Source organism: Gymnoscopelus microlampas (genome assembly GCF_963454915.1).
Source record: "Gymnoscopelus microlampas genome assembly, chromosome: 11".
NCBI lineage: Eukaryota > Metazoa > Chordata > Actinopteri > Myctophiformes > Myctophidae > Gymnoscopelus > Gymnoscopelus microlampas.
Window position 1 is genome coordinate 49,184,560 of NC_139948.1, and position 11,175 is coordinate 49,195,734.

At 40.4% G+C, this 11,175-nt stretch overlaps 1 protein-coding gene across 1 annotated transcript in view; it reads right to left on the reverse strand.

Moving 5' to 3' along the window:
- Nucleotides 1–9,777, reverse strand: part of grid2ipa (glutamate receptor, ionotropic, delta 2 (Grid2) interacting protein, a) — a gene marked incomplete at both ends in the record, with an annotated part of 83,719 nt that extends 73,942 nt beyond the window's left edge. The window contains one exon of the mRNA XM_084070834.1: nucleotides 9,696–9,777. Coding sequence (XP_083926960.1) covers nucleotides 9,696–9,777 — 82 coding nt within the window. The remainder of the gene's footprint in view (nucleotides 1–9,695) is intronic.
- Nucleotides 9,778–11,175: the final 1,398 nt, after the last annotated feature.

Genomic DNA, 11,175 nt, shown 5'->3' on the forward strand with positions numbered 1-11,175 from the left:
GCATCCAAAATATACTTAAGGTATACCTAAAGTAAAAGTGCTGATGTTTGAAAATAGCCGATCTACAAGCTCACAACGAGTCGCGATGCAACGCGTTGTGAGATCGCAGGTTAATATCGGAATACTGATATATTATTGATTTCAGCTGTTACAATTCCAAACATGCAAACATGACCTGCTTCAATTACTTCAGTCTATATTAGTAGCTTTTGTGCGACACGTTTTGAGCTCGTAGATCGGCTGTTTTTGCAACTTTTGTGTGACGTAGAAGAATGGTGAAGTATGGCATTCATTTCCGAAAAAAAGTTAAAATACAGAGATAAGAGGTGTCTGCCCGACAGTATAGTGAGTGTGTAAATATAGCGGCCCTCTCCATCATCAAAGTTGCCCACCTCTGAGATATGCCATTAGCTGGGTCAGTTTAAATAGAATGATGTCATTTTCCTAACAAGACAAGTGCTAGAAACTCCCTTCCTAAAATCCAGCCTCTTCGTTTGCAACCTCTCCCTCCCTCTGCTAAAAAATAATACAATTATACAGTAAGTACTCTTACATCATGTCTCTGTGCGCCCCTGGCTCCTTGCCAGTGGTGTAAACAAGTCATTTTATGTTTGGTTGCGCTCAGGTGTTGCGCTCTGAAAATAGCCGATCTACAAGCTCAGTGAATCGGCTATTTTCAGCATGCAACCAAGTGTAAAACCATTAAAACCATTAAAATCATTAAAACCATTACGACGCCATCAAGGTACCGCCAACATACATTTTGGTCGATTAAATCAACTGTACATAGACTATAACAGGGTTCCCCAATTACTTTTCCCCAAGGGCCAAATTATGTCTCAGGTACCAAGTCGAGGGCCAGGGGCATTGTGCCCGTGCGCCGACATTTTTTAAGTTGAGAACCAACCATTTACTTAAAATATTTGGTTGTTACAGTATGCTTGAAAAGTAATACAGATTAACAGCAGCTAGTTGTACATACTGAAAATCAAAATAAGTCCAGATTCAACTATTTACTTACAGATGTGTTTGTTACAGTCTGCTTGAACAGTAATACAGATATTATTTACAGATAATATATATATATTTAAATATTTTTATGACAGGAGTCGTCGCGGGCCGGACAGATGCCTCTCGCAGGCCGCAAATGGCCCGCGGGCCGTCTATTGGGGAACCCTGGACTATAATCTTATGATATTTAGTCGACTAAAACTAGACAAAAACTAATCAGATGAATAAAATATGACTAAAACTAAAATGGAATTTTATTCAAAAGACTATGACTAAAACTCGCTCCCAGCCCACATAAACACCTCGCACAGAACTCATTTCAGTGTTTTATCATGTGACAGTGACACCATGCAGAGTAGGGCCCAAGGTTTTGTTTTTGTGGAGAATTACTGAAGTTGTGAAAATCTGATGAAAAAAGTTGGCATGTTGGACATACATGCCCCGAAGCTCACTAATTTGCATTTCACAGCCCCCTCGTCATCTATCTGTCTTCTTTTAATTGCCTGTCAGGAATGACAAGGTGTTATCTTGGTTATCTTATCTTATCTTGGTATCTTGTTATCAAGGTGTTGAAGAAAGAAAGAGGGCGGTAAATGTAGAAAGATGATATCAAAGCTTCAATGCAAAACCAGAATTAACCGCCATAAAATGCAGAGGATCAAACAGGGGCGTCACGGCCATTCACTGTGCGTACGACACGACACCCTCACTCTCACAGATCCGTGATTTCATACCCCCCACTTTTTGAAAAAAAAAGGCTAAAATAAGAATTAAATAAACTAACCCTAACCCTGAAATAAAGTAACCAAAACACGAAAAAAAACTAACAAAATCCGCCCAAAAAACGCAAAATTTTGAAAATACAGAATTTGTTTACATTTGACAGTTACAAATGTTTTTCACGCTTTTTCAAAAATAGCAGATCTACAAGCTCATAGCGCGGCACTCTGTGCCGCGCTATGAGCTTGTATATCTGCTATTTTTGAATAGCCAAAGTGTAAAGTAAGGGGTATAGTCCACCGAAAGTCCATCCCCCCCACCTTCTGAGAGCCTGTGACGTCCCTGGGATCAAACAACAGAATATAGTTATATTAGCAGTGGCTCAGGGGTAGAGTGGCCGGATGGCAACCGCCAGGTTCCCAGCTCGATCCCGGGCTCCCCCCAGAGTTAATGTCGAAGTGTCCTTGAGCAAGACGCTGAGCCCCTAATTGCTCCCGATGAGCAGGTTGGTGCCTTGTATGGTTTCCTCCGCCATCGGTGTGTGAATAAATGTGTGTGTGAATGGGTGAATGCAATGCACAATCTAAGCGCTTTGGATAAAAGCGTTATGTAAATGCACCTTTTACCATTTTTATTTACCATTTATATCAGTATCAAATGATTAGTGGCGGAGTGACATGACGTAAGTAAACCAACTGGATAAAGAAATGACCTACAGCAGGGGTGATGCAACTCTGATGCTGGAGAGGGCCACTATATTTTCACGCTCACTCCAGAGGGCCACATTGCATATACTGTCTCGCCGTATTTTCACTTTTTTCGCCATTCTGTCACACAAAAGTAGCAAAAATAACAGATCTACAAGCTCAAAGCTGCGACGCGTTTTGAGCTTGTAGATCGGCTATTTTTGCTATTTTTTAATTGGAATCCAGATTTTTTTTGTGCTATTTTTTAATTGGAATTAAGTTACATTTTTATGTAATTTCAAATGCATTTAGTTATACTTATGTTAACTTTATGAACATAAATACAAACACATTGGACATACACAAAGATTTATTTTATACTAGTCATTAAGCTTCTAATATATATATAATATATCAGTATTCTGATATTAACCTGTGGGCCGCATTAAGTGAAGGTGGGGGCCGCATGTGGCCCCCGGGCCGCTAGTTGCCCATGTATGACCTACAGTAAGTAAACCAACTGGATAAAGAAATGACCTACAGTAAGTAAACCAACTGGATAAAGAAATGACCTACAGTAAGTAAACCAACTGGATAAAGAAATGACCTACAGTAAGTAAACCAACTGGATAAAGAAATGACCTACAGTAAGTAAACCAACTGAATAAAGAAATGACCTACAGTAAGTAAACCAACTGTATAAAGAAATGACCTACATTAAGTAAACCAACTGATAAAGAAATGACCTACATTAAGTAAACCAACTGATAAAGAAATGACCTACAGTAAGTAAACCAACTGATAAAGAAATGACCTACATTAAGTAAACCAACTGATAAAGAAATGACCTACATTAAGTAAACCAACTGATAAAGAAATGACCTACAGTAAGTAAACCAACTGATAAAGAAATGACCTACATTAAGTAAACCAACTGATAAAGAAATGACCTACATTAAGTAAACCAACTGAATAAAGAAATGACCTACAGTAAGTAAACCAACTGAATAAAGAAATGACCTACAGTAAGTAAACCAACTGAATAAAGAAATGACCTACAGTAAGTAAACCAACTGATAAAGAAATGACCTACAGTAAGTAAACCTACTGGATAAAGAAATGACCTACAGTAAGTAAACCAACTGAATAAAGAAATGACCTACAGTAAGTAAACCAACTGGATAAAGAAATGACCTACAGTAAGTAAACCAACTGGATAAAGAAATGACCTACAGTAAGTAAACCAACTGAATAAAGAAATGACCTACAGTAAGTAAACCAACTGGATAAAGAAATGACCTACAGTAAGTAAACCAACTGAATAAAGAAATGACCTACAGTAAGTAAACCAACTGGATAAAGAAATGACCTACAGTAAGTAAACCAACTGGATAAAGAAATGACCTACAGTAAGTAAACCAACTGAATAAAGAAATGACCTACAGTAAGTAAACCAACTGGATAAAGAAATGACCTACAGTAAGTAAACCAACTGAATAAAGAAATGACCTACAGTAAGTAAACCAACTGGATAAAGAAATGACCTACAGCAAGTAAACCAACTGGATAAAGAAATGACCTACAGTAAGTAAACCAACTGAATAAAGAAATGACCTACAGTAAGTAAACCAACTGGATAAAGAAATGACCTACAGTAAGTAAACCAACTGAATAAAGAAATGACCTACAGTAAGTAAACCAACTGGATAAAGAAATGACCTACAGCAAGTAAACCAACTGGATAAAGAAATGACCTACAGTAAGTAAACCAACTGAATAAAGAAATGACCTACAGTAAGTAAACCAACTGGATAAAGAAATGACCTACAGTAAGTAAACCAACTGGATAAAGAAATGACCTACAGTAAGTAAACCAACTGATAAAGAAATGACCTACAGTAAATAAACCAACTGGATAAAGAAATGACCTACAGTAAGTAAACCAACTGTATAAAGAAATGACCTACAGTAAGTAAACCAACTGATAAAGAAATGACCTACAGTAAGTAAACCAACTGATAAAGAAATGACCTACAGTAAGTAAACCAACTGGATAAAGAAATGACCTACAGTAAGTAAACCAACTGATAAAGAAATGACCTACAGTAAGTAAACCAACTGATAAAGAAATGACCTACAGTAAGTAAACCAACTGATAAAGAAATGACCTACAGTAAGTAAACCAACTGATAAAGAAATGACCTACAGTAAGTAAACCAACTGATAAAGAAATGACCTACAGTAAGTAAACCAAGTGGATAAAGAAATGACCTACAGTAAGTAAACCAACTGAATAAAGAAATGACCTACAGTAAGTAAACCAACTGGATAAAGAAATGACCTACAGTAAGTAAACCAACTGGATAAATAAATGACCTACAGTAAGTAAACCAACTGTATAAAGAAATGACCTACAGTAAGTAAACCAACTGTATAAAGAAATGACCTACAGTAAGTAAACCAACTGTATAAAGAAATGACCTACAGTAAGTAAACCAACTGAATAAAGAAATGACCTACAGTAAGTAAACCAACTGGATAAAGAAATGACCTACAGTAAGTAAACCAACTGTATAAAGAAATGACCTACAGTAAGTAAACCAACTGGATAAAGAAATGACCTACAGTAAGTAAACCAACTGTATAAAGAAATGACCTACAGTAAGTAAACCAACTGGATAAATAAATGACCTACAGTAAGTAAACCAACTGTATAAAGAAATGACCTACAGTAAGTAAACCAACTGTATAAAGAAATGACCTACAGTAAGTAAACCAACTGGATAAAGAAATGACCTACAGTAAGTAAACCAACTGTATAAAGAAATGACCTACAGTAAGTAAACCAACTGGATAAAGAAATGACCTACAGTAAGTAAACCAACTGCATAAAGAAATGACCTACAGTAAGTAAACCAACTGATAAAGAAATGACCTACAGTAAGTAAACCAACTGATAAAGAAATGACCTACAGTAAGTAAACCAACTGGATAAAGAAATGACCTACAGTAAGTAAACCAACTGGATAAAGAAATGACCTACAGTAAGTAAACCAACTGGATAAAGAAATGACCTACAGTAAGTAAACCAACTGGATAAAGAAATGACCTACAGTAAGTAAACCAACTGATAAAGAAATGACCTACAGTAAGTAAACCAACTGATAAAGAAATGACCTACAGTAAGTAAACCAACTGATAAAGAAATGACCTACAGTAAGTAAACCAACTGATAAAGAAATGACGTAAGTCAGTGGTTCTCAAACTTTTTCACGTCAAGGACCCCCCAATTGACACTTATTCGCCCCCGCGGACCCCCATTTGAAAAGATATGCCAGGGAAGATAAGAGAAGATTTTTTTTTTACAGTTTTAGCAGTGATTTTTCAACCATTTTAATTTCAAGGACCCCCAATTTGACATGCATTAGGGCTACAGACCCCCATTGCATAACATTTCTATCCCTTGGACCCCAATTTATATTGTAGAATCAATGTTAATTTAACTCTGAGAGCGTACAAATGGAACCAAATGGACCCGTCAGGGTCCATTTGGGTTCCATTTGTACACTCTCAGAGTTACAGACCCTGAGGGTCCATTTGGTTCCTATAAATCATTTAGCTGGGAACCCCCTGGTATCCCCTCAAGTACCCCTGGGGGTCCCCGGACCCCACTTTGAGAACCAATGACGTAAGTAAGCCAGCTGGAGAAAGAAATGACGTCAGTAAGCCAGCTGGAGAAACGTAAAAAAAACAAATGAATTTGCTGATACTAGGTCAAATCAGGACACAGTGGAATGGTCCGGTAAAAGGTCTTGAACAATGAACACAAATATCAGCAGTGGTTGAAAAAGTACTCATATTTTTTATTTAAGTAAACGTATCAATACTGTATCAATACTGCAATGTAGAAATACTCTGTTAAAAGTGAAAGTCTGGAATTCTAAATTTTCTTGAGTGAAAGTATTGGCATCAAAATGTACTTAAAGCACCAAAAGTAGAAACTCATTATACAGAAATGTCCCATTTCACAAGTTTTCAAATGTATAAAAATCTTTTGAAAATAGCTGATCTACAAGCTCACAATGCGTCGCATCGCGGCGCATTGTGAGCTTGCAGATCGGCTATTTTCAAATGGACGAAATGTATATACTGTAGGTGGTTACTGTATGTGGTTACTGTATGTTTTGTAATAATAATCAAAACCTGTAACTACTAGTAACTAAAGTTGTTAAATAATTGTAGTGGAGTAAAAGTACAATATTTGTCTCTGAGATGCAGAGTAGGAGTAAGATGCAGAGTAGGAGTAAACGTATTGAAAATTGGAAATACTCCAGTAAAGTAAAAGTACCTCAAAATTGAACTCATAGTACAGCACTTGAGTAGATATACTTAGTTACTTTCCACCGCTGAATATCAGATTGCTTACAGCTCCTCTCCTCTGTTCACAACCAACGTAAAGACACCCTGGAATCCTGTGACCCAGATGCCAACCCACACCTTCAGCCTCTTTCACTTCTACATGGAACATCTTAGCTTTGTTCAGACTGCAGGCAAACAGGGCTGTCACCATTATGTTAACTTTTACTTGGGCATTTTAATAGAGCACTGAAGCCCTGACGTCACTGCCGATAGAGGGCGCTGTTCCGCTGGTTCGTGGCTTTATTTTTTGTGTTGAAATCCTCATTGGGGAATCTTAGGTCGCCTCATATAAGAACTGTGTTCCAAATTTAAACACACCACCCTGGCGTTTTTACTCATATGGATATGAAGCATTGACTGAAGGTAAAGAGTAACACAATAAACGCTAGAAACGAGTCAAACGACCCAAAGACTACATTTCCCATGAACGCGGCTGCTGTAGGGAGAGTGATTTCAGACGTAGTAGTTCTTAAGACTTTTAAGGCAGAATTAATTCCATTTTCGCCAGAAACAGGCTGTATCAAATATGAATGAATATCATAAACGATGCAGAGCCACCCCACTGACAGAATCGCCCGGGTGGTGTGTTTATGTTTGGAAGACAGTTCTTATATGACGTGATCTAAGATTCCCAAATGGGGATAGGGTCCACCAACCAGCGGAACAGTGCCCTCAGTGACGTCAGACTTCAGACTGCTCTATTGTCACGCAACTAATTACGATGAACTATTTAACTGTTTTCTGTGGTTGAAACACTGGAACATTACGAATCAAAACGTAAAACAAAGGTTGCACAACAGGGCAGGTATGACAGATAACTGTAAATGTACGATGAAATTACAGACGTGTTTTAATAACTTTATACTTTCGAAAAACAAGTTAATAGTGGCAATAGCAGATCTACAAGCTCAAAACGTGTCACGTCGTGACGTATATCAGGGGTGATGCAGCTTTGATAATGGAGAGGGCCACTATATTAACACACTCACTCCAGAGGACCACATTGCATATACTGTCGGGCCATGTTATGTCACACAAAAGTAGCAAAAATAGCCAATCTACAAGCTCAAAACACGTCGCAGTGCGACACGTTTTGAGCTTGTAGATCTGTAATACTAGTCATTAAGCTACTAATATAGACTGAAGTAATTAAAGCCGGTCATGTTTGCATGTTTGGAATTGTAACAGCTGAAATCAATAATATATCAGTATTCTGATATTAACCTGTGGGCCGCATTAAGTGAAGGTGGGGGCCGCATGTGGCCCCCCGGGCCGCCAGTTGCCCATGTATGACTTATATTACAGTATAAAGTCAGGCTTCGTTGTCAGAGTGTCCTAAGTGACGCTCTCAACAGCTCTCAACAGCTCTCAAAGCTCTCAACGCCTCGCGCTGCGAGGCGTTGAGAGCTTGTAGATCGGCTATTTTTGGTAAAAAAGCTATAGGTGTAGAGGGGGAAAATAGAAGACTAAGTAAAAAAACTAGAACCAGGAGACCTGGTACTGCCAGACCCCTAGTGGTTGAAAGCTGAATGGCCGGACTTCGCATGACGTGTGTGCAGAGGAAAAGAGGAAAAGAGGGACAAAAGAGGGACGAAAGAGGGACAGACAAAGCCTCATGTAGGCCGACCCTCTGGGTCTGGCAAAAAATCAATCTGAAACACAATTTTATACAATATAGAGTAGGGGGTCCCTGCTTCATCTCGCTCTCAGCTAGGGGGTCCTTGGCCTGAAAACGTTGAAGGCCCTAAGGTGTAAGGTGGTTCAAATCTGATTCACAAAAATCAGTTTCCATGTGTTTTGTTCTCTTGTTTTTTGCTGTTCACACCAGTGGTTCTCAAACTTTATCGGACGCACACATTTATATATATTTGGCCGCAGACCCCCCCTCCTTCCCCCATCTGAAAATTATTTTGTGCCAGGGACCCCCATAAGAGAGGATTTGTGTTAAACAAATGCAAAAGTATTCAAACACTCTCAAGATTTTTCGAAAATGTTCGAAATGAGCTTGTATATCTGCTATTTTTCAAATAGCCCGATGTATAACATTATGGATAAAGGGGTTAAAATGTATTAACACATTTTGCTGCATGGGGAGGGACCGCCCTGGAAGCCCTTCAAGGACCTGGACCCACGGACCACCACTTTGAGAACCAATGGTTTAGACAAAAACCCATCTGATTCAAAACTGGACTAATAGGCCAAACATAGGATTTGGGGCTGTGACCGATCTGAACACATAGCCTTAGAGAAGGTCATCAAATATCAGGTCAAAACTGGATTCACAAAGAAACAGTGGTGAACAAAAGTACTCAATTGCTTTACTTAAGTAAAAGTATCAATACTGGAATATAGAACTACTCCGTTACAAGTAAAAGTAGGGAAAATTCTAAATTTACTTGAGTAAAAATACAAAAGTATTGGCATAAAAAATGTACTTAAAGTACCAAAAGTAAAAAGTCATTATGCAGAATGTCCCATTTCAAGTTTTCAAATTTATAAAAAATCTTTTGAAAATAGCAGATCTACAAGCTCACAATGCGTCGCATTGTGAGCTTGTAGATCTGCTATTTTCAAATGGCCGAAATTTATATAGGGCTGAAGTGGTTAATGTATGTTTGGTAATAATAATCAAAATCTACAAAAGTAACTAGTAACTAAAGATTTCAAATAAGTGTAGTGGAGCAAAAGTACTAAAAGTGACTCTCAGATGTAGTGGAGTAGAAGTAAAAGTATTGGAGATTGGAAATACTCAAGTAGAGTACAAATACCTCAAAATTGTACTTAAGTCCAGTACTTGAGTAAATGTACTTAGTTTACTTTTCACCACTGGAAAGAAAGAAAGAAAGAAGGGAGACTCACAGAAGTCTTTGGCGGCGCTCCGGGTCCCGGACTTGCTCTGACGAAGGGAGAAGCGTCCCTTCCTGCTCAGGAAGCGCCTCATCCTTGCCCGGTTCGCAGCGGGGCACGTTCCAGCCAGCCTCCCTCCCTAAACGCCCCGTGCAGCCAAAGGGTGCCAGGTGACACCCCTCCGCCGCCCCACCACGACCTCACTGAGAGGGGCAACCGACCCTGAACCCAAGGCCCTTTGGCCTTTTTAACAAGGCTCCTACGAGGACCCCGGCAGCACGCGTACCCGGTACCCCCCCCCCGCAGCACGTGTACCCGGTACCCCCAAGCGTACCCGGTACCCCCACGCGTACCCGGTACCGCAGCACGCGTCGAACCACGGTCGAAACGGGGCAAATGGAGCCGAGCTTCCGTGGGTCACATCTGTGGGGTTGAATGTAGGTCTTCCTCCTCCTCCTCCTCCTCCTCCTCCTTATATTACCCTGTGTCCTGGATCTAGAGGAGCGGTGGTCTCTAGCTGTGGATGAGAGAGGAGAGAAGAGGAGGAGGAGGAGAGCGTCTGAAAGTCAGACTCCCCATCCTGGTAAAAGATGGTCCAGCCCCACAGCCAGCACCCTATCGCCACGCGCTGATCACAAAAAACTGGGACACGGGCTCCACTTGGTCCTTTAATGATTCTTTCGCAAGAAAAAGGTACTGCGAAGCCCCATTTTTCTATAAATACCTCTCCCACTCTCTCTCTCTCTCTCTCTCTCTCTCCCACCCACCCTCTCTCTCTCTCTCCCTCTGTTGCTCTTCTGGATGGGGCCCTCATTCTGACATGACCCAGAAACTGAGGAGTGTGCACCAGCCAGGGACGCAGAACTCTCTGAATATAGAGCTCTGTGCTATCCTCCCTCAGCCCCCCGCACGGCGCACCAGTTAACAGAGACACACACAGCCCCGCGGATGCGCTCAAGGTTATACATTACACACTGACACCAAGTGTTGATTTCCTCGACTAAAACTATGACGAAAAATGTTCGTCGACTAAATATATTGACAATTTCGTCAACAAATAAAAACTAGACTAAAATGTTAGTGAGGGACTAGTGGAGAAGAGATCCAGTTTAGAACTAAAAGACAAGTCATTTTATGTTTGGTTGAGCTCGGGGTGTTGCGCCCTGAAAATAGCTGATCTACAAGCTCACGACGTGTCACGCTGCGACGCGTTGTGAGCAACTCCCTGGTGGCTCCTGTTCCGACGGGAGGCATGCGTTAATTCAACAGACCTTTTCTCCGACTATGTGGCATCCGCGTGCGGTTAGGGTTAGGGTGCGGGTTTGGTTCGGGTTTAGTATTGGAAACGTCGGAGCGCTGCGCTGTCGGAGGAATGCGCTGTCGGACTAACGTACTGCACCCGTTCCGACAGGCCAAGAGCCTGCCAGTCAAGCTCTCATTCAAGGCACACGTTGCTGTGCTCACTCGCACTCGCTCACATGAGAGCCAACAG